General features: G+C 43.7%; 1 protein-coding gene across 3 annotated transcripts in view; it reads right to left on the bottom strand.

The window, feature by feature from the left end:
- DNAJC7 (DnaJ heat shock protein family (Hsp40) member C7) overlaps positions 1–23532 on the bottom strand; it is a 29184-nt gene extending 5652 nt beyond the window's left edge. Inside the window, exons 1-11 of one of the 3 annotated variants that reach the window (XM_019435441.2) lie at positions 23265–23530; positions 19199–19357; positions 12148–12236; positions 11270–11394; positions 10685–10798; positions 9958–10032; positions 5544–5662; positions 4891–5044; positions 4211–4375; positions 3289–3380; positions 137–210 (exon numbers count right to left, since the gene is read on the bottom strand). In XM_019435441.2, the coding sequence (XP_019290986.1) occupies positions 137–210; positions 3289–3380; positions 4211–4375; positions 4891–5044; positions 5544–5662; positions 9958–10032; positions 10685–10798; positions 11270–11394; positions 12148–12236; positions 19199–19227 (1036 nt within the window). In that variant the 5' untranslated portion in view covers positions 19228–19357; positions 23265–23530. Of the gene's footprint in view, positions 1–136; positions 211–3288; positions 3381–4210; positions 4376–4890; positions 5045–5543; positions 5663–9957; positions 10033–10684; positions 10799–11269; positions 11395–12147; positions 12237–15106; positions 15225–19198; positions 19358–23264 lie in introns of those variants that run through there. The other 2 variants (XM_019435440.2, XM_019435442.2) reach the window with 2 other exon arrangements.
- Between the last annotated feature and the right edge of the window lie 1159 nt (positions 23533–24691).

Raw genomic sequence — 24691 nt, 5'->3', positions numbered from 1 at the left:
TTTCTTCCTGGCTGGTGATCAAATAAGCCCCAGGTATGTCCCTGATCCGTGAATCAAACTACTCCTATGTCCAGTTGTAGGGCCTATGAGTAAGACCTCACATTTCCCTGAGAAACAGGCTCTCAAACACCTTTACCTTTTGTTTTCTCCGTCTGATACACTTTTTCATAGTCCCGCACTGCTTCCTCATACTGTTCTGTGTCCATGTAACTGAAAAGGAAATACAGGGCGGTCCATCAACATAAACAGCAATCACCTTCAGTATCACTCTGGGAGAAGAGGCACGGCTCAAGCAAGAGACACACACTTTCGGTTGAGATGCTTCATGAAACAGGAATCCTTAAGCTAGCTGTGAGAAAAAATTAACTACCAGTTCCTCAAGTAAAAAGAGACAGGTCTCATGCCACTCGCACCCAACCAGCAAAGTGATACTCTGCTTTGAGCAGAAAGCAACTAAGGGGAGAAAGTTCCTTCTGATTTCAGAGCCACCAAAAGGCATCTGGATTGCCACAGGACAAGGCAATGTGAAGGCTCCTACTTGACTGATTACTTGGGATTAAAATGCAAGAGAAAAAGATCATGAAGTGAGAGCGGTGAATATGGAAAAGCTTTGAAACCTGCAGTGCCATAAACATGCAGGGCCAGCTCCAATCCAGAGTACAAGTGGGATTAGTGAGCCACTAGAAGGATCAAGTTCAAGATGGTGGCTGCTGGCAAATGCCTCCACTAAGACTAATCAATCTGAGAGATGGAGGTAAGTGAGAGAAAAAGGAGACTCTAAACGCAGGCTTGCTTTTATTTCAGGAGTGTAGAAGAAAGGGGAGGGGGGGCTGCCCCAAGATGGGCGGAATCTAACTTGAAAGGCTGATTGCCAGACCTGTTAAGACCTTCTTTTCCACAGAAGCAAAGTGGCATTTTCCATGTCCCGATGAGATCACTGGTGCCAAGACTGGCCTACCGATTAAACAGACTGTGTAGGAGTTCCAGAGACAGACCCCATCGGCTGGGCAGCAGGAGTGACTGTGCGGCACAGCTAGCTGCTGCCCAACAAAGACCAAGTTTACTACACTGCCACCACACATCCCATCTTTGCAAACATCAGAGCCCCGGTGGGCTTAGAGGCCAGAGCAGAGGGGTGCTGCTGATGTGGCTGGCAAGACAGAGCCCAACTTCTTAGGCATCTCTGATTTTCTGGCAACATCTTGATTTACAATTTTAATTAAACAATGGTGACAAAAACCAGTGCCCTGTGGACACTGGGAACAAATGTTACCAGGAGCTCAGAGAACCCATTTACAGCATGAAGAGTAATATAAGCTGATGGTCCCAGGTGTAGAATGATCTGTCAGATAAATAACCTTAATGAACTTTCAATGCCCTTTTGGAATGTATTAAACAAGCTTGTATTACAATGATTTACATTTTTACTTAATGTGTTTTTTAAATTCAAGGACATCTTTCCATTTAAATTTTTTTTCTATTGTCATACACCTGAAACATTACAACACTGTATGAAAACTATACATCTATTTTTTAAAAAGTATTTTTTTTAAGTTGAAGAAAATGCAGAGAAGTAGAGCTTTAGGGAAAATGGGAAACTGCAATGCATGATGGGAGATGTAGCAGAAATCTGGCATCTCCCCGTCTTTAGGGATAAGTTGAGGTAGCAGTCAGGACTCTGGTAAGGGTTTGGCCTGAACTAATCTCCACTACTTCATGTCAGTCCCAGCTGCTTGAGGGGACTGTTTGCCACGTTCTTGGCCAACTGTGCCCCAAAGTGCACGCTGTGCCCCGTGGTGGGATCTCAAAGGCAGAGCCACTCAGAGGACAGTTCTGTTTCTACCACAAAGATAAGCTGTCAGTTGTCTGATTAAAGCCATTTGATTTTTCTTCATTGAACACATATCAAGATAGAATTGTCCACCCCTTTATCTTGCTAACAAACCAAGAATATTCTCTCCCCATTCTCTGTTCAAACACAGCAGAGTATCCACTGAGTTGACACAGTGTCATATATATAGCCACCCCCGCCCCACTAGACGCTTAGGGGATTCTCCTTGTTTGCTCTTTCAGATAACATCACAGTAAACGTGCACATAGCATTCTGGATCTGTTAACATTAGTCTTTAGCTGGATCATAGGGTGCCTGCTGTCTTCCAAAGCTTCCATGTTTGCCTGCCAGCAGTTTGCAAACATGAGATGATAGACAGCTAGTTTCAGGATCTATAATACAATTCTGTGTACGTTTCTGTTTGATAGACTTACTCATCTACTTAGAAATCCTCTTGGAAAAAAAAAAAAAGCACCACATACAGGAGCACTTTTCCTGCTTTCAAAAAAAGTGGATCATTTTGGGAAAACTAAAAGGGAGGCAGGCCACACCCTGCACCAATGAGACTGAGGAGCTTGAAGAATGAAGGGCTCATCAGGCATCAGTAGCAGCACCACTTCTTTGGATGTGACATTTCAGGACAAGGAACGGAACGAACGAATGCTGGAGAATTAGTATACAACAAATAGGTCTTCCTTCTGGAATTTTAAGATAGAATTGTTCTTCTCTGTCTGGGAAATAATCTGAAATAAGAAGAAATGGATTTGGGGGAGGTCTCTCCTAGCCCTTGCTAAGGTTCCTGTCTGCAGAAAAGAGTCTGGTGGGTCCAAGAGTAAGAAGGACATGTAAGCTGGGGAGCACCCCGATTCTGAAGGTGAATCCGGGCACTAGATCTAGGCAGGCACATCCTGGCTCATAAGTCTCCAAGTCACAGAGGTATTTCAAAAAGGGTTTCCTTATACTGCTGGGAGGCTGAGCCAGCTTAAACTCCTTTCTGTCTTCTGTAACCCGGAACAAACAGGAGAAGCAGAACTCTCAACTGTCTCTGTCTTCCTCTTTGAAGCAACATACATTCATTCGACAAAACATTTATTGAGTGAGCACCTACTGTGTGCCAAGCACTGTGCCAAGTTAGAGCAAAAGTGTACAATACAAAATACAATCTCCAAAGGAAATGGATTTAAACTTTAACAAAAGGAATTTGGGTCAGGCATCAGAGGAAACTTACTGACCGTGAGGGGCGTAAGACACAGGCATGGGAGACTGAGGGAGCTGTGCAATCTCCTCGGCTGGAGGTCTATAAAGAGAGTCTAGGGCTGGAACAATCCCACCTAGAGGCAGGGGGAAGGACCAAATGACCTCACAACATCCCTGGGGCTGCTTCAGCATCCATAATGCAATCCCCCTGGCAGGCCGGCAGCAACTCCCTCTTCCCCTCACCCTCCAGCACCACTTACCACTGAGCTCTTCTCAAGTAGGCTTTTATATAAGTGTCATCGAGCTTCACTGCATTTGTGCAGTCTTCTATTGCACCATCTAGTTTCCTAAGCTTCAGGAGAGAGAGAGCAGTCATACTTCACACCTTCGGTGACCGAGGGAGCCCAGAAGCTGTGAGCACGGCTTCACAATTCTAAGAGGATCAGTCATACCAGGCCCCTGTCACACTCATTTCTGGTCACTGAGAAAGCCCTCCAGTATCTCGGAGGGCTACGGACACTGGCTTCAAAACTGGTTTCTCTTCTAAGGGATGGAAGCCAGGCACACTTATGGGCAAGGATAAGCCACCTCTGCCATTCCAGGGTGGTGCCCAAACACGACAAGGAAATACTTAAGGGTGGTTCCTGCCCTCCACTCTCCAAAAGGCTAACTACAGGAGTAAGAATCACTGATTTCTGACCACTGGAACGCTACAAGAGCAAGAGCTTGCTCTGGTTTCTCATGGTATGCAGCACTGCAGTGGGCGCTCAGACCATTTTCAGCTGAGCATGCTGGACAAAAAAAACTAAGCCTGCTTCATACTCTAATTTCCTCCAAATCACTCCCGAGGAAGCCACAATCACTCGCTTTGGCAAAAAGCAGCAACAATATTTGCTTAAAAAATTATCCCAAAGCCTCTAGCCATTCCCTTAGTGGAAGGAAGGGATCTTGAGGAAGACCAGATAGGAATATCCTTCCCAGCTGTCCCTCAAGTGCCCTGAAATTCTAGGAAAAAGGTAAAAGCTTGCTTCTCAAAAGGAAGTTCCTAACAAGCTGAGATCTCAACCAAAACCACTATTCTCCTTTCGTGTGGCTTGTCCTTATTAAGCAGACTCCCCACGACCTCTCTGATGCCCCTTAAACATATCTCCATAGGCCCCAAGACCCAGACCGAGTGCTTACCTTGGAATTAACCGTACCCCGATTACAGTAGAGTTTAGCATTTGTTTTTATATTGTTAGGGTCTATCCCCAGGGCTTCTGTGTACAGTTCATAGGCTAGCTTGTAATTTCCTTCTTTAAATGCTTTATTCCCATCTTCTTTCTTTGCTTTAAGTGCTTTGGCATTCTACAGGGAAAAGCAAAGGGAGGTTAGTTCACATCCAGGAAATCTCAGACCACCGTACAGAGAGGCCCGAGTCTATTTTCAATTTCTCAGATCCCTGTTGTTTAGCATCTTACAGATCCTTATCCCCCTCCCCTCCAACCCCACCACCTAGGCTATTTGCTGTTCACTGGTGCTTCCTACGGAGTGGACAGGGGAAACCAAGATTTACAAGAGAATACCAATGAGACCTGTGTCACCCGGGGTTTACCTCCACTTCCCAGAATAAGCATTACTATTTTTTCTTAAAACACACACCTAGTATTAGGAGGATCATATATGATCACATCTGCCTTTAGGCAAATAAAAGTAGTTCTGAAATAATTTCTAAGGAAAGGACCAAGCATCCTGGCAAGGTGGAAAAAGCATGTCCAGCATGCTCACATTTCACGTGGTCCTAGAATCTTCTATTTGTGACTTTCTTAAAGGCTCAAAAAGGAAGCTTTCTTTCCTACTCAGATGTGGGGCCTAGAACTTACTCTGCAAGCCACGCAGGCCTTCTCATGGTCAGGAGCCATCCTGAGAGCCTGTACAAAAAACTGAACCGCCTTCTCAATACAATCTTCATAATAAAGGCAAAGACCTCGTACGTACAGAGCATCTGCATTGGTAGAATCCATTCGTAGAATGTCACTGCAATAGCCGTAAAGGGACATGCTCAGCTGTGGTTTGGATCTCTCCACCATCGCTAACATTTGTGATTACTATAGCCAGTTTTTCTCCTGACCATGTGTCTAGTATGGAAGTATCCAAAGGTAGACAGATCCCAATACCTTCCCCAAATAAACCACCTATATTTATCTCTAATACACTTCATGCATCTCAGTCTTTATTAGAACAGTGGTTGGTAAATTACAGCCCACAGGACCAAATCCTCCCTGCTACTGTTTATGTAATAAAATTGTACTGAAACCTACCCACATCATCCACTTATCTATCATCGATGGCCACATCTGCACTATAGTGGCAGAGGTGAACAGTTGCAACAGAGACCATATGACCTGCAAAGGACTGATCAGCCCAAGCTGGCCTACCTACAGGACATATGGTAGCTCCTGCTGTAGAGAGCTGCCAGACGGCACCTGTCCAGTGGTATCTGGTGCGTCAAGGCCGAACTGGCCCGACTTCATACCTGGCCACAGACTGTGCTTCCGGATAACGACCTAGCATTGCTAAACATTCTGCTTTGAGGATTTTGAAGCGATGGCAGGCAGGGGCAAATTCTAGGGCACGGTCCATGCAGAAAACAACCTATGGGGAGAAGGAAAGCAAATAACTCTCTTCATTCTGGACTCTACAGAAACATCTTCATTTTAGTTTGGCCACAGGCAACAAACAGATTCAAAGGAAAGTGATATCAGAGTTTAGGAACATATCTAAGTCATTTGATTAAACCACTGAAACAAGGAGAGCAGGTGATCCAAATGATAATGATGACAGCAAACATTAAGTTCTTTATATACTGACCCACTTAATGCTCACAACAATTTTATACAGTAATTTCATGAAATTCCTTATTTTGTTAATGAGAAACTAAATGAAAACGCAGAAATAAAGTAATGTGTTCAAGGTCAACAAAGCTAGTAAGTGACAGAAACAGGATTGGGTCTCACACTGAGACTCCAGAGCCTGTAACTGTAATCACCATGCTAAGCTGCCTCCACACTGAATCATATCCAGTGACTGTGGTCAGAATCACATTCTGCTAATGTAGACTCATTTGCTACTCTGCCTAACTCACCATGTTTAGCTTATTATGTAACACAAGGATACCCCAAATAACCTGATGTAGACTCATTACTCCTTGTATGATCAGAATGGCTCACAGTTCCTTCCTCCCTGTGCCATGAGCCTCATGTCTCACTAAGTACCCTGGTGGCCACCCTTCCACTTCTATCTTAGTACAGAATATACCAATAAAATGGCGCATTTTAAATGGTCATAATAGACTTAATCAGAGTACTGTACCCAACATGTTGCTACACAAGCTAAAAGGCAAGTTTCTTTCTCTCTCACACACGCACGTGGCTGGGATTACTTCAATCTTTCAGCTTGATAAAGACTCTCCATGTATTCCCATTTTCTCTTTAAAAATTTTCTTTAAACTTTATTTTTGAGAGAGACAGAGCATGAGCAGGGGAGGAACAAAGAGAGAGGGAGACACAGAATCTGAAGCAGGCTCCAGGCTCTGAGCTGTCAGCACAGAGCCCAACGTGGGGCTCAAAGTCACAAACCAAGAAATCAGGACCCGAGCCAAAGTTGGACGCTCAACCAACTGAGCCACCCAGGTGCCTCCCCGTTTTCTTTTTAATGTTTGTTTATTTCTGAGACAGAGAGAGAGCGCAAGCAGGGGAGGCGCAGGGAGGGGAGACACAGAATCCGAAGCAGGCTCCAGGTTCTGAGCTGTCAGCACAGAGCCCGAAGCGAGGCTCGAACTCACGGACTGTGAGATCATGACCTGAGCAGAAATTGGTGCCCCCCGCCCTCACCCTTTTTCTCTCTTCAGAAGTTTGTTCTCTGAGCTTTCAGTTTTGGGTTAGCTGCTATTCCTGGGAGATCCTTGCTGAATCACCTTCTTGTCCAGTAATAAATGACCCAAAGGAGAAATGTGGAATTAAGGGACACCCATTTCCTCTCAGAATCTGGCCCTGGGGATCAGGAAAAGATGAAGTCTGAAAACTCAGAAGCAGAAATAGGACTAATTCCAGCAAACAGGCAACTGGTTAGACATTCATATAATGGGATACTACATGCCTCTAAAATACAATAAAGACGTTCTCCATATATTAATAAAGACTTCAAGGTCTACTAAGTGGGGGAGGGGGGAAACAAAACAAAGTATAGAACAGTATACAGCATTATTTCCTTCCTCTCATGCAAAAAAAAAAAAAAATTAGAAATCTATGCTTCTCTTTGCTTATATGTGTACAACTGAACTGGAAGGGAACAGAAGAAACAAGAACAGTGGTTACTTTAGTGGGTGAGAACTAGGCAGATGGAAATCAAGTTCGGGGGGAATACCTATCACTGAGTATCTGTTTCCACTTCTTTTAACAATGAATGGCACCTATTCAAAAATTTTAATTTGAAAATATGTGGAAATAGGGAAACCCCACGAGCTGCTCTGCTCCACTGGGAAGACTCCTTGCAGGGTTCAGAGCAGTGGTGGGGCGCCTCTCTTTCAGGGCACAGGTTACTATCCTGGAAGTCCCAGGACTGTATGAAGTTTTAGATATGATGTAGAGTAGAGTCATGGTGCTGACTTTTTCTCCCTTCGACAGAAAAATAATTGGGGGGGAGGTGAAGCAGTCAAATGTAAGCAGCCACACCCTGCTGCCTTCGCAACGCTCTGTGCGGAGATGGTTCTGCCCATCGGGTCAGTGGAGTGTGAGCTGAAGCTCAGTGCCTCACTTCCCACCCCCATCTCCCCACGACCAGGGACAGCTGCAGGCAAAGAAGATCTTTGTTTCTTCCAAGTTCATCTGCTTCCCCTGCCAGGATCATAATTCTTCATTTGTGACATCACCATGAGCTACAGTGGGGGGGCTGGGATGTCACAAACAGAGGATTCTGTCACAAACTGGGGATTCTGGCTCCAGAGTGGGCAAGAGAGAAAAGAAACTCAAAAGATTGCCTTTTGAGACAAAGCTTTTGCCTATGTAAACCTCAGAAAACATGACAGAAGGCAGAATCGCTTTCCAACTACACACACACACACAACAAAAAAACTTATGAATCACTGTGGTTATTACAAAGACACTGTGGTTATTAAAACCAATGGACAGAAGAGGGATGCTGATAAGTTAATGCTGGGACTCTGCATAAGCTAATCAGAAATACTTATTACCAAATAAAAGACCTGCACAGTTTTTGACTTATGAATAATTCTTAACTGTATCCTTTTATCAAACATTTATTGAGTCCCTTTTACAGAAAGCACTGAGCAAATTCTCACATGTTCCCTGGATGATACAAACTTTTTTTTTTTAATTTTTAAAGTTTATTTTATATTTTTGAGAAAGAGCATGAGCACAAGCAGGGGAGGGAGAGAGAGAGAGGGAGAGAGAGAATCCTAAGCAAGCTCTACAATGCCAGCACAGAGTCTGACTCAGGGCTCAAACCAACCATGAGGTCATGACCTGAGCCAAAATCAAGGGTCGACCACTCAACCGATCCAATACAAACCTCTTTTAAGTGATCCTGAAAACTGATCCTGATCAGTGGTTTTTAACTTTTTTGGGAGCCATTCACCGTCCCTTGTGAAACTAATGAAAGCTACGTCAAAATATCATCTAAAGAAGAGAATTCAGAACTATACAGATGAGGCATAGCCACTATACACAAGATCTAGAAAGATATCTCAAACTTTTATACCCTTCGCATGTTTTCAGACAGGGCAATCTTTTTGGCACGTTAATTTTCATGGGACTGTCACACGGCCCCATAAAGGAGACTAGTGGGTTTTCATAGAAAGGCCTAACAGCAATGGGGCCCCTGGGTGGCTCAGTCGGTGAACCGTCCAGCTTTGGCTCAGGTCATGGTCTCACAATTCGTGGGTTTGAACCCCACACTGGGCTCTGCGCTGACAGTGCGGAGCCTGCTAGGGAGTCTTTCTCTCTGCCTCTCCCCCACTCACGCTTTCTCTCTAAATAAAAACTTAAAAAGCAAAAAAGCCTAATATCAAAATGGTACTGATGACAGGTTACATACACTGTTCAAGAATCTAAAAGGAGCCTCTCCTTTTTAGTTACAGCTGCATCCAGTTCACATAAAGCAAGAGTTAGAGCTAGCTCCCATTGTTTAAATAAAAATGGATTATCCAAACATAATATTTAATTCCAACCAGTGTTTCCTCTATTAGCAGCACACTTTTAGGCTACCATCTTATATCAAAACCAGGAACAAACTCAAGTAAACTATTACTGCTTTTCATCATAAAGCCAAATATTATTAAGAAAATAAGTACCTTGGCCCAAAAAATTTTTAGATGCTGGTGATGATGTGGAGCAACAGGAACTCTCACTCATTGCTGGCGGGAATACAAAATGGTACAGCCATTTGGGTGGTTTCTTGCAAACTTAACATACTTCTACCATACGATCCAGCAACTGCACTTCTTAGTATTTACCCAAAAGGGGTGAAAACTTATGCCCACACAAAAACCTGCACACAGATGTTCAGAGCAGCTCTATTCACAACTGTCAAAAATGTGACTGTAACAAACGTACCTCTGGTGGGGGAATGTTGATAATGGGGGAGGCTATGTATGTGGGGAGGGGGGGTAGAGGGCATAGGAGAACTCTTTTTACCTTCCTCTCAATTTTGCCATGAACCTAAAACTGCTCTTAAAAAAACAGTCTTTAAAAGAGAGAGAAAAAAAAAAGAAAAAAAAGTCAAAATAAAGTGGTAACTTATTATTCTGGATCTTGTGTACTATACCACACACACATACACACCCACACACACACACACACACGCACGCACGCACGCACACACGAAACCTTGTGACAAAGGGTAGGTGAGATCTCCCCATAGTTATACTTTACCTTCCGAAAATCCCGCTTCTCAAAATCCGTTTCTGCTATTTTCTCATATTCTATGACTGCATTAGCATTCTTGAACTATACCAGAAAATCAGATAAGGAAAGTTTTAATGAAGTTATAGGTTCAACAAACACAAAAATTAAGGCTTTGATGAATTATTAGTTCAAGAAAATCAGAACCAGAGACTTTACAAATCAAGTTGGTGAAGATGCAGCTAAAAGGGTAAAGCCCAACCTGCACCCTCAGTTTGAACTTAAAGTCAAGAATACAAGAATCATGCCTTGAAAGATATAAAACAAGGGCAAGGCATTGTCAGAGGTCGAGCAGAAGTTTCCAGATTCTCACTAAAATGCAACCAGAGGTAAACAGGGTATATATGGAAACGGAACTAAAACATGTTTTAGCTGCTACCAATTTAATCAGGATTTGAACTTACTCAGATTCTTCAACTTCATTCACATCAGTTCCTTACAGCATCTGCCCACCCCCCAGGAGTCTCAGAAACCCTCCAATTTTCACAGATTCCTAAACCTATAAATCATACTCAAAACTGTCTACATACACAAAAATCAAGCCTCAGACTGACTATGAGACTGCCTACAGTTAGCCAGGTGTGGCCGGTGGCAGGAGTGAAACTAGCTCAGTTCTTTTTTTTCCAGCTCTCAGTTCTGACTTTCAGGTCACTATACCACATTGTCTTTTTCCATACACACAAGATCAGAACCATACCTCCTGTTGTGCCTGAGCATTTTTGTGATCCAGTTCTAGGGCTCTCTGGAAACTACGACATGCCGCCATGGCATTCCCTAGAGATAGGTGGCATTTACCCTCTCGTAGATGTCCCTAGAAGAAACAGAAAGAGGGAAGAAAAGGAGCATGATTGGCCAAGCAAAAAGCAATCAACAGCAGCAAGAAACACCCACAGAAAACCGACATGGGATGAAAATGGCCAGAGCAGTGGTTCTTACCAAGGGAGATTCTGCCCTCCATGGCATGGTTAGATGGTTAGCAATGTTAGAGACATTTTTGGTTGTCACCACTGGGGCCAGGGTGGGGGTGGGGGGGTGCTACTTATACCCAGTGGTTAAGGGCCAGGGATGTTGCTAAACATCATATAATGCACAGGATAGCCCCCCATGACAAAGAATGATCTGGTCCCAAATGTCTACAGTGTCTAGACTGAGAAGCTCTAGGACAGAGAATTTAATTGAAACAACCGGTCCTCCCCAGCTGATCCTTCCCCAACCATTTCTCCCCAGTCAATCCCCCCCAACTGCTGCCCCACTGCCCCAGCCAAGTGGTCACATCACGTACCCGGACGAAACTGTCATCCAACCTCACGGACTGCTGTGCATCTCCAAGAGCTTCCCGGAACTTTCCAAGCATCATCAAGGTGGCTGCTCGATTCCCATAATAGCTAGCATTTTTAGGACACATATCTACAGGAAGGGCAGAAGAAAGTAAAATACAGCTTAGCCAAGTCACTGCCTCAAAAACTGCGGGGCCATCTCCCTCAGAACTGTATTAAGGCAATCAAACTCTAACAGGAATGCTGACATACTCTGTTTAAAAGGCCATGGCCAAATTTTTGACTACTTGTGCAAATGGACAGCAGCAATGGTGCAACCAATGAAAAAGGAAGTTGCTTAAAAATAATTTACACTTAGCTTTAAAGTGCTCTGACTATCTTTTCAGGATAAAGATGGGAGATGTCAGCATATTCATCTTCTTAATGAATTGTATTTTATGTAATAAGACATGAAAATGAATTTGCATTTGTTGAATTAGGGGTAGAGAACCTGTAAGCAAGTTAGGTGAGAAACATGCTGACATGGGATTAAAATATGCTGGCAAATTGAGCACGGAAGTAGTTAAGGCTTGATAATATCTACAAGGGCCATTTTCTAAGATAGTTAAATGAACTGGAAATGGCTGAGATGCATTTAGGCGGTTATCTTTTTGCCATTAGATCTAGAATTTCTGGAATTGCCTAATTTAAACTACCCATTTGAGCTAGAAAGCGTCATCCCTCATGAAGCCATTAAGTCCAAAAGAGTTCACATGCCATTAAGTCCAAAAGAGTTCATAACAGTTATGAACCCACTACGCCAAAGGCTACTTCTTCGAGAGGGGCTACTTATAATGGTATTCAGCAAATTTATCTTTCAGCATAGGCAGTAGGTCCTTCTCACCTATGGCTTTTGTATAATAGTTATAAGCTTCATTGTAATCTTTCTTGGCATAGTATGCATTTCCTTGTTCCTTGAAAGACTCTGCTTCCCTGAAAAGGAAAGAGAAAGAAAGGCACGTTATTTTACACAGGGAATAACCTCTGTAATCTCATGGGAGCAATCTTTGGTCTACAGCTCTGGGCATATTGAGCTGAAAGTTAGTGCGATACTTGAAGGAATTTATAGATTTGTTCGATGCTGTTTTTTGGGGGGGCTTTTTTTGGTCAGATACGTTTAAACTAAATGAAGAAAACCTCTCTTGTGTTGCCTGCCTTTCCTCACTATTCTGGCCTACGGTCACACCCCATACAACAGGCAAATTTAGACATCCTCTCACAGAAACTAAAAAATTTTTTAAAGTTTATCTATCTATCTATCTACCTACCTACCTACCTACCTACCTAAGTAATCTCTACACCCAACATGGAGCCTGAATTCGTGATCCCGAGATCAAGAGTTGCATGTTCCTCCAACAGAGCCAGCCAGGAGCCCCAGAATTGTTCTATTTATTTCCTTTCCACTGTGCCACAACTTCTGCCTCTTTAGCAACCATAAAAAATCAGTTACAGATCATTCCATTCTGGGGCAATGACTTCTTAATGTGAAATGGGTCACATCTTTAGAGTTCTAATGATCTGTTCTCTTGAAAACTGGCTCATGCATTTGTCACTGAAAGGACAAGCAGAGCAAAAGCAGGTGGCAAAGGAGTTAAAAGCAGAGCATATTGATGTTTAAGATGGAGGACGGAGTTGAGTGACAGCAGAGACCAAGAACGTGGGTAACAGGGACATACGAGGTACAGCCTGCCGGGGATATGCTTTGAGAAGTACCCATCTACTGACACTCTGCCTATCACATCTGGGTGGGTTCTTACTGCCCCCTATACCGTTCCTACTGTACCTTGTATAACCACCAAGTGGGTAGTATCAGAATTTTTGCCCTACTCCAAGATCCATTTTTTGAAGCTGTACCATTAGACAAATTGTTCTTTCCAAAAGGAACAATGTTATGTGAGAATTCTACTCCAGACCAAGGAACTAGAATTAGGACATGACCAACAATGTTTCAAAAGAACTACTAACCTCTATCAAAGATACCCCAAATCATTCTAATGACTCAATTATCTTTGAGTGACAAAGATAATTCTTTACCAAAATGATTACTGCAATATAACTAAATATCTGAGCATTTTTGCTATAAGGAAGAATCTGTTTCTTTTTCTGTCCTCTACACACACACACAAGAGAACGCAGTTCAAGGGAAGCAAGGACAAAAGTACCTAGTTCTTAACTTTGGTGATGGTATGGGAGTTTACAGCTTGATTCTACAGACATCAGCATTGGGAAGATTTGTGATTTTTTTATTTACATATTTTAAACTACAAAGTAGCAAAGCTGCTCTCCTTTTAGATTGAGGCCCTCTCCCTTTCTATTCTTCTCCATCACTGTTCTGGCAAGCCCTACTAACATGAAAAGGCTGCCAGAAGAAAGGAGAAACAAAATGGGAATGATCTACAAATGCTGACAGATTTAAACTGTGATGGACATGAATCTGTTTGAATAATTTTATTACACCAACTGTCACAATGCTGTAAAGAGGCCATCTGTTATTAAGTCCTCAAGAAAGATCCCCCAGCTGCAAGATTTACAGGACCAACTGCAACCTTTCTACATGGCAGACACCATCCTGTAACTCTATAAATTAAGCAAAGCACTATAAAAACTATGAGGAGCCTATCTTTTAAGAGCAGACATGCCAAGAGATCTGAAGAAAGGGTTTCCCCAACCCTGGATGCCAGAAGCTGAGTCAAACCACTGTGAAGACGTGAAGTGGTAAATTCAAAGCAAACACTGAAGATGTACCTGAAAAGATCTAGCCTCCTCTTTTAGGCTAGTGGCTAAGAATACGCAAATCCTAGAGGAAAGCCAAAGGCATCCAGGCACGTGAACAGACACTATCAGCAGTATAAAGCTTGTTAGTCAAAGGTGAAGCAATCTGCAGAGCTACAGAAAGATGCTCTTTCTTTCCTGAAACACTAACACCCATGGATACAAGGAAGTTCAGCACTGGCTTTTAGTAAAAAGGCAAAGGATGATTTCTGTGGGAAGTCAGTATTAATTACTGAAGTCTGGTACTTTCCATATGTTATCTTCCCATCAGGTGTTTCACATTATTCCCATTTCTCATAGGAGTAAAATAAGGGGTAGAGGTTAAAAACTGGCCCAAGGTCAGGATGTGGAGCCACACCTGTCAGATTTCAAAGCCTGTGCGCTGAGCTATCTACTACGCTTAGCTTTCTCTCTAATGCTCATCTCTATCTATTGCCTAACTAAGACTTTAAAAATTAATCTGTCTTGCTAGGAACAAGACATGGGCAACGAGCGTGAATATCTTCAAACTAAGACATAAAATAGCCACAGCATGTAAAATCCAACTCCAGGACTACAATCTGGATCTAAACAAGCTAAATGACATTCCTAACAATTAGTCACAGAGAGCAGGGCTCCTTTCTCTTTAAGATGCAAGACCTAGTGAACTGGACTTTGCCTCCCCCAAGAAATGCATTTCATTTTAGTAAATGGTGAGTAGATTCCATTCTAGAGCAAACAAAGCGAGTAATGTAGAGTCAGCCCACAGCAGAAAGAACAAGAAGAATTGTGTTGTGACAAGTTACCATGTTTTTAACCTCACACTGCACAGCATCAGGCCAGAATTAGCTATTCCCACACAATTGCCTCATGAAAAGGACTTATTTTCATAGAAACATGGTTGATTAACAGCTGCCTAAACAATGGGCACTTAGTGCTTTTAGGCTGAAGGCTTATTTTTTGCCTCCAGGTCCAACTCCCAAAGTGGAGTCCCTCCTCCATTTTGAACCTCCCCACCAAGTACGCGACAAGCTTTAACCAATGGGCCTGACCCTGTGAGACCAGTCGAGGAAAAAGTGGATCTTTGGAATCCAGCATGGCAGCAGCAAGAACTGAACAAGGCTGCATCAGGAACAATTCCAGGGTCAAATCCATTCAAGTCCTGCCCTGGGAGTCTGAGAAAGGGCTGAAGCTTGTTCAAGTTGCCCTTACAGCAAAGGGACTGAAGGATGAGATGTCAAAGGCGTGGGACTGGAAAAGAAGGAGAAGAGCTGGTTAACACCGGAATTGAGGGCAATCTGGCACTGGTATCTGTCACACCGCTCGCTGCCAGAGTCGATGGGTAACAAAGTGAGGTTACAACACGTACCTACCAAAACACATGGGCACTGAGAAAGAAGAATTAGGATTAATTAGGCTCACCTGGACTAACCAAAAAGAGGAAAGGATTCCAAAAGGGACTAATTAAGCTACCAATTATTTTCTAAGGCCACAAAACGAAATTCAGATCAAACCTTGAAATATAATATCACATCAAAATATAGACTTGGCCCTAACTGACCTGATGGAGCTATTAATAGCCACACTGTATCTCTAGTGCTTTTTCAGATTTTCAAAGCATTTCCAAGGAAGATCCTGGCCTCCTGAAGTGGTTATGGTGATACTATCACATGTCCTTCGGCAGAGGAAGAGCCGGAGAGGCATCCAAGGCAGCTGCACACATTCCCTAACTCCAACAGTCTGGTGTTTCTTGCCCACTAGATCCTGTCAGCTGGCATCAAGGTTTTTAGATTAAAACTAATTTATCTAGTTTCCCACCCAATCTCTAAGCAGAATAAGCTTCGCCACTCTGACTCACCAGGAGACACAGGGAAAGAAAGACTCTAGCCTCCACCAAACCAGTCCTTTCTCTTTAACAGCCAGCAACAAACTCCTGTGAGAAGAGCCACTGAAAGATTTTCAAAACTCTCTATCCTCTTTGGAGGTTATAGGGAGGGTCCCAAACAACAGGATCGCACCAGAGGGCCGGCAGGCCTTCTCTCAAACATACAGATAAGCAGACTACATTCTGCTCTTAGTCTGCTTTGCTTTTTTAAAATGTATTTATTTTTTGGAAATAACTTCATCAAACTTCAGCCAACTGCAGCCTCATAACCTGCTCTTCTACACTACACATGTGTGAAAAATCTGTGTGTCCTCTGATCATGCAGTTATACTCTCTCTCCCAATTTAGCATCACAGATGCTAATTACTCCAACAAAAGGCCAAGGGAATCATTTGGTATCACACAGGTCTTAGTAGGGCTCAGCATTATGTGATCAAGTCAGACAACTAGGGCTTACAATCACCAGTCAACTTTGCACATTTACAGCTCAGCTAAATGAAACATACCTTAAAACACTGCAGCTGACATTGCGACATGACCCCAATTAGATGCTCTACAAAAATCTTCATTTTCTCTCTAAATATTCCAACTTGAACACTTAAACAAGATCTTTGCCTTAGGCAAACTAGTCTGTCTTTTAGCAATGAAAGAGTTATGTAGAGAATTTTACTCATCCGCTTTCATTAATGCAGGATTCACTGGGTGGCAGTTTTTAAAACATCCTCAATGACTTGGCTCTCTTTGGAACTGTTTCATGTTTCAGTATTTGTGAATTATTAAAGGAGGAATGAGATGCTTCATCACTTGTACCGTATCATTTTAAGATTTAATTACCTCAGTGCATGAAAAATACAGACTAACATAGGTCACTATTCTGTAATATTTGCAACCTAGGAAACACTAATCTGATTTTTGTATGACAAAAACATACCAGACTGCTTTTATCTATTTCAAGTATTTGGCTACAATAATATACTTTTAACAACATTCAGTTCTCCAAAAACCATTTATAATAGTTTAAATCAAAAGAAATGCAGAAGCTTGAATCTTTTTTTTTTTTTTTTTGCTCCTCTTTTTTTTGCATTTTCTTGACATATTCTGCTACTCTTAATGTGGAAGAAACATCTAAATGCTAAAATTACAACTCAGGACAAGATGATTTTTGTTAGAGCAAAGGAGTGTTTCAGGGCCTTTGATTTTGGAGACTATTTTATTGGCAGAAAGAATCTTAAAAAAAAGATATCTAGGGGCGCCTGGGTGGCTCAGTCTGGTTAAACATCTGACTTGTGCTCAGGTCATGACCTCACAGTTGGTGGGTTTGAGTCCGTATCAGGCTCTGCGTTAACAGCTTGGAGCCTGGAACCTGCTTCGGATTCTCTGTCTCCCTCAGTCTCTGCCACTCCCCGACTTGCACTCTATTTCAAAATAAATAAACATTAAAAAAAAAAAAAGATATCTACTAACAATACTTTATATTGCCCATAAATCAACCTTTATGCAATCTTATTATAATTACTAATTCCAAAATGTCACCTTCACTCTGTCATTGTTGCACCCATTTCTTTTTTTCAGTCAAGTTTACTAGTTGCCCGTTGATCTAGAAATGTCCTCCACCCTTTAGAATTTACGGGATCTTGGCCAGTCTCAGAGTAGAAATTCCTTCCTCCTTCCCACAGACCAAGACCTCTTGTCCCCGAAGACATGTCATGGGCCTGTTTCATGCTGTACTCTCTCTGACCTCCACGACAATAAAGTAAAAAGAGCCCAGGAGCCTTACTTTTATTCCATCTCACCAAATGAGTAAACTGTTCTTTCTTTTGTAACTAGTCTAGGGATGAAGCGACAAGTTTTATAGGTGGAAGCCACATATGACTTGGAACAATTCCACAGATTCAGTGCTTGCTAAATGCAAGTGCTATATGCTGAGTGTGAATAAAGGCTTCATAATGGTCCAGCGAAAACAGAGGGTGGGCAGTCCAATGGCTACCAGTTGGTAAAAGTGGGCTACCCAGCATCCTTTACCCAATTTGCTTTAGAATAAACAGCTTCTGCTTTCACTTTAAAGCACAATTAAAATACCCAGCCTTCTCCTAAAAGAGAGGAGATCGAGATGAAGAAAACTCATTAACAACATACCAGTTCAAAGTGTTCTCTTTCTGGACATTCAGGGGGAAGCCTCAACAGGGGCAGAACCAGAAGGGACCAAGAGGCACCAAGTGGAGTCACAGATACAGGCTACACAAGGCAGTAGCACTCTCTACTGCTCAAGCAGGGAAGGACACCAGGCAACACCATGGAGTTGGCAATGTCTTATTCAGTGGGGGGGGGAGGGAAAGGCAACCAACTAATGGATCCATCCAGACGGAAATCCCATTAATGCAGGCAGAAAAGATAGTCATATGAAATAGCTGACTCAACCGTAATACATTCATGCTAGTTCCTTAAATGGGAGGTATCACAATCTGTGGCATCTACCTAATCTTCTTTACTCCGGGGAAGAGGAGACCTGGGGAAACAAGCTTCTCAGAAGCCACTCTTGAGTCCACATGGCATTGGCCTTTCAGCAATAGCCAGAGGCTTGTTTTCATAACACACTCCCAAACCCACCATTTTCTATCCCTTGGTTCCCCATTCTGTGAGACCCACTATTTCCCTCAAGGGGACATTAGTACACAACAAAAATCTAGAACTTAGGAACTATAATTAAGAAAAAAGCTGCTGAGGTTTTTTTCTTGGGGGGAGGGGGGGAGTGAGTGGGTAGAGATGAAAACCAGAGTGGGGAGTCTAGGTTGTCAACTGGTATGTTGCTTCCAGAGTTCTCTTGGTTCCTTATTTTAACAGGAGGATGACTATCTCCAACTGCCAGAGGAAAAACTCAGGACAGACCAAAAACAAGAGAAAATGCTGCTTGCCTCATACACCCCTCCCCCAAAGGCTAACAATAGAATCAGAAGAAATGGTTAACACTTTGTTGATCTGACAATCTAGCTTCCCCACAAAAACTTTAAGTCACACAACACCAGAATATTAGGTGTCAGAATTAGACTTTGAAAGTCGAATATTCCCCCTCATATTTTCATTCTCAAAAGCTTCAAACATTCATCCCCCTGCCAATGGTGGGATAAAACAGAGGAACTGTTATTTTGATCTGGATGGGGAAGAAAACAAATTGTCAATCCAATAAAATGAATAAACACTGAGATAATTTGCACGATGAATCCGGTCTTACTGCTGAAATTCAGACAGTTTAAAAGAATACCTGGAATGACCTCTAAGTAACTTCCACATCACTCAGCACTGAAGAAAAGGGACCAAACATTAGTGGAGTAAGGGAGAAATGGGCTCTCAGAGGGACTGTGCATCAGACCACAAGGCACCTAGGCAGCCGCTGACCATTGTTCTCCAATCTTCTAAAGTCCTAGAGAAAAAAAGCAAAGGCAAGTGCCCAGTACTCAGCTTTTAAAAACTTTTAAAATACTAGCTTCAATGGCTACACTCATCCCTGATTGGCTAGAATGTTCAAAAAGCCTGGGTTTTAAGCCAATCAGAGTTCTGGTCGTTGGAATGGACTAGACACTAGAGCAACTGCCATTCAACTTGGCTCAATTTGGTTGGTATCTGGTTCTGGTTAGTACGTGGACCTGAATTAAAGCAAGGACAGAGAGACTCTTCCTCTGTGCTCTACCTTTGCTCTAGTTATGACTTAACAATTTTTTTAAAGATTTTATTTTTAAGTAATCTCTATACCCAATGTGGGGCTTGAACTCGACCCTGAGATCAAAAGTGACACTGAGCCAGCCACGTGCCCCTGATTTAACAATTTTGCCACTTGTTAAAATCAGATTCAATTCATTTGCTGGTTTGGGATTCTGTATTCCTAGGTTTATCCATTCCTTAACCATGACTTATTTGTCCCACCTCTCATTTCTTCACCACTGACCCCGCACTTAGAGTATACCAAAATGAAAATGAAGGCTGCAAACAGTGTTTTCACTGATTTGGGTTTAAGGTCAAAGATAATATCCCATTCAGCTTGCAGGCTTACTGAAACGTCTAGCTTCATTTCATGACCTTGAAGACAAAGTTTAGAGAGATAAATGTCTAAGAATTTAAAACAAAGTGAGGAAGAAGAGCTGGGGAAGACAACGAACGCTACAAGCTCTTCGGCTATGGCCACAAACACCAAAATGTGCCAGGAATCTGTAGTAAAATAAATAGCACCTACTGCAGACCCTGGGATATGGATTCAGGGTTCAGTGCTTCCCAGCAGCAATAGGAAGAGAAATAAAAAGCAAACTCTACAGAGCTTACAATACCTGGATACTAAGAAGGGACCTAATGTTCTTGCGTGCATTCACACATATATGGAAAAGATTATCAAAGAATCAGAAAAGGATGTTCTGTCTTCTAAATCTATGGCTTCTGTTTTCTTTTAGACCCTACTGTCCAGTCATGCCTGATATACGCTGAGATACAGAAGTGTTTCCTCTGTGGAGGAACGACTTGAAATCCTTCGATATTACCATAATAAAGACTACCTACGGTGACCTCCCCAGCCCAGGAAATGTGACCAGACAGCCTTCATTCAAGACCGGTATTCATACATTACATAAAGTAATCAGCATCTTCCCAGGAAAATGTAAGGCTTGAAATTAAATTAAATTAGCTGAATTGTAAAACCTCTGAAATTTAGCTCTCTGGCTCCCCAAGTAGCTTTATCTGTTTTGGTGGGCCAAGAGAAATAAATAATCTTCATGTTCAGAACCCTGATCTATTTTGGATGCCAACTAATACATCTTTTATTTTAGCCTCTCAGCTGCTATGGAGGAAAAAGAACTCTGTCAGAGTGACAAGCAAAAAAAATTGAAGTACATTTCTTTTCTCTCTAGAGACACTAAAGTTAATGAAATAAAACATGTAGCCCTTTAAAATGCTGCAACCATGAGGCCCCAAGTCTTGAAAGCTCCTCTCGTTTTGCCGCTGTGGGACCATAACAATTTAGCAGCAGCAGCAAGCCCTTGAACCAAGATGCACAGAAGGAAGGATTCCTTGCTGGACTTCACAAAAACAACCCAAGAGACCCATCAACTCCGGTGTCCCCAAGTGAACTGGTAGTAGGACTGTAATAAGAGACACAAACTTGGCCAAATGACTAACCAAGCCAGATAGTAAAGGGCATCTGTAAGGGATGTTACTATCCCTGCCTTCTGCTATGGGTACACAGGATTCCAGGACACATGAAAAATGTAAAACCACCTTCCTCCAAAACTTCTACATCATCACTCCATTTTCAGCATTGGAAAACCATACATAACATGGTTTTTTCTTTAGATTCCAGTGCTTACTTACTCTCCAAGGATGCCTTATATGGCAGAAAGTCAAACTGTAATTTTTTTTTAATTTCACTATACTTTCCTTTTGATTGGCTCACATAAGTGATATATAATAAATATCCATTTTTAGCCGTATCTAAAAGAGAGCTATATAAATATGTGTAACATGGAAGTCTATTTAGCAAGGATGTATCTTTTCTTAGTGGCAGATAAAACAACTGTGCGTTTTACAATCGATGACATCTTAAATTCCATGTAATAAGGCAGAGTTAACCTACATTGACACCTCTTCTACCAAATACCATGTTTTTGTGTGATGTGGTCACATTACAGCATCACCCATTTTGTGTTTCTTAATGTATCTTCAGGTTCATTTGCTATAATTTTATGTTAGAATATCCTCTAAGGCTGTGTGTTGTTTTTGTTTTGTTTTTGTTTCTGTTTTTTAAGGAAAAGGACCTGCTTCAGATAGAGGGCTGTGAAGTAAAACCCAAATTAGGGACAGTCCCTACATCAGAGATCTATATTATGTAAGAGAAGGTTTTTTTCAAATTACTACACATAGCCCAAGTCTCTATAGCACCAAACAAAAACAAAAACAAAAACAAAAACAAAACCCCCACTGAATTCTTCATAATCCCAAGTAAAGTAAATCCTTGCAATTAACGTAAGCTCGGTATGTACGGGAGGGGGCGGGGGCGGTTGTTTCCCGTTGTGTAGTTCCTTAATGATGCTTAATCCTCAACACCTGAGAAATAGGTACGCTGTGAAAACTCAAAACCAAGAAGAGAAAGAGACTAGACTCTGGCGTCCTGCCTTCTCTGATCGTCCCAAGGACTTACTACAACACTGTGTCAAGCCTCTCAGTTCTCAACAGACCTTGAGACACAGGCTGCAGTAAACTACCCTGAAGCTTGATAACTATTCATTCTGCCACCCTGAGTACCTCCCCGTATTTTAACTTGGATAATAAAAAATCCTCAGAACCCTGGTTTCAGATCTCATGCAGCCAGAATGAAGCCATACAGACAGGGTTTGGTACAAAGATAAGAAAGGCAAGGGAAGGAGACTGAGGGCACTGTAGTCAATTAATCTGCAGTTGATAAGGAAAGGGCCCCGCGCTTCCAGAACCATTTCGTTAATTCTCCTTCAGGATTAGGACAAGTATGACTACCCACAACTGTGTTCCAATAACCTGCCTTAGCTGTAGCCAGAATCCAGAGTGTTCTCGAAAACCACTCACTCAGCAGCTCCCTTGGCTAGTCCAGACTGGCAATCTCGAGCCACTGCGGCGGCCCAGCGGTGCCAACAGCGCCCAAGCAGTTGCCTTCCTCTCTGCTGCTTAACTTAAGAATGAACAGTCCTGGGAAGAATGAGGATCTTACTCCGGAAGGACGGAAGGGCCGGAGTTTGACGTGTAGAGCATGAGACAAACCCCTCACTCTTCCTTCTTTCTCTCTCATCTCCGATTTCTGGGGTACGGGGAGGGGGCACCAGGTCAATAATGGAGACACGCTCGGACCTAGGCTCGTGGTCGCTGGGATACATTACTGAGGAGAGGGGGTGAGGACAACACGGGCTTCGGAGATGCAAAATGCTGACAGACAACAATGCACAGAAGTTAACAAGAGCAGGCGGGGGTCGGGGGCGATGTAAGGAAGTCGTCATCGTCGCCGCGCAGCCTCCCCCACCCCACAACAGACCTCTGAGGTCCCCTCCGAGACCCGGCCTCTACACTAAGGGCGACATTCCTCCCTGCTTGGAGAACCAGGCCGTGCCTCAGCTCTCCAGCCAGGCGGAAGCAGGAGGGGAGGGCCGACCTCCGGGAGCGCCCCTTCAGGGGGTCCATCCGGACTTATCTCAGATGGGGGGGGGGGGGGGGTCGCGGAGGGCGGGGCGTCGCCTCAACACGGGCTGCATCACGGAAGGGACGGGTTTCCCGGGGCCACGGAGCTGAAGCTCGCCCCTTCCACTACCCTGCTACCCGGTTACCTCTTTGCTTCCTCGTCGTCGAGCAGCTCTGGCTCGGTCGCCGCCATTACCACATCGCACTCCGCGGCAGCCGCCATCTTACCGCCGGGACCAAAGAGGCGGGTGGGAGGCAGGCGGTGAAGAGCACTTCCGGCTGGAGCATCGAGCAGCTCGGCGGCGTTGCGCCCAGAGGGGCTCCCTCGGGCCCGTCTACCATCGAGAGGCTCCGCTTGGGGCCAGAGAGGCCTCCCGCCTCCGGAGGTCCACGGTGGTCTCCGTGCCGGGCCGGTGGCCCAGGGACGGTTCCTGTGCGTAGGAGGCGCCACTTTACCCGTGCGTCGGAAGTGAGGGCTACAAGAGGGTGATGCCTCTCTAGGCCTGAGCTCTTCTCAGTATTCTGAGAGCCTCGTTGCCATAGCAACTTCCAATCCTAGAGAGTCTCCAGTAAGGTTCAGGAGAGTCTGGGTTGGGTTGGGGACTCGGTGACCCAGGACTCTGGAGGGAAAGAGCCCCACTACTACCTTCCTGACCTTGGAGTGTGTTCACAGCTTCTTACCGGGAAAGGCAAGAAGAGACACTTTGAGCCCAGTTCCCCTAGCTTTCATCGGCCCTTGGAAGCCCTGCCCAACCAAGCCAGGGGAACGCAGGGCGTCTTCACCCCGCGCCTTTCATCCCCACTGGATCTCCAAGCAACAACTGGTTCATCACCCTAATGACGCTGACCCTTTAATGAGTCTGCTTTCATGTCAGCTGCCTGGGAGTGCCATCTCAGCATTAAGCCTAGGAAGGGTGGCACGGCGCCCCAGACCCTGCCCTGGAGTTTATAAGGCAGCTCTCAGGGTGAGGTCCCTGCTCCATAGTGTCCCCAGTACTCATCCTTTATGGAAACACCCTGCTCAGCACGCTTGTTTTGCCGAATGCAGTCTGGACTGGGAACTCGAACCAAGAGTATTCGTGGGTTTGAATAAAACCGGGGTTTTCTGAGGTTAAATTAAATTGGAGGAGTTTGAGGTTAAAACTTTTTAATTGAGAACTAAAGAAGGGGACAAGTGAATTTGGAAAGGATCTACTCCTTTCCTCCAGTAAAATAGTGTCATCCTCAGTAGGCTTCTTGAAAGGCCTCTGCCTATGGCAGTGCTAAGGGAGCAGAAACCACACCCACCACTGGCTAGAGAAGGTTGGGAGAGGCTCAGTGGGTGGGAAGAGAAGTCATTCAGCCAGCCAATCATTCACTAGTCTCTCCAAATGGCCTACTTGGGGAGTGTGCTAGATTGGGCGGATACTCACAGACCACCTGCCCTGCCTGCCAATGGGTCACAATCTATGATCTAATGCAGGAAGCCAACCTGTCTGTGGACCATCTTCCCACTGTGTGTTCTTTGCATCTAAGCCAATTCATTTGCTCCCATAGCTTTCATTTGAGCTGTAGATGACCCTCAACTTTGTCG

This window comes from Panthera pardus, unplaced genomic scaffold (genome assembly GCF_024362965.1).
Source record: "Panthera pardus isolate Hobbes unplaced genomic scaffold, ASM2436296v1 HiC_scaffold_3, whole genome shotgun sequence".
Classification (NCBI taxonomy): Eukaryota; Metazoa; Chordata; class Mammalia; order Carnivora; family Felidae; genus Panthera; species Panthera pardus.
Note: the sequence above shows the minus strand (reverse complement) of the source record. Positions and strands in the feature narration are given on the sequence as shown.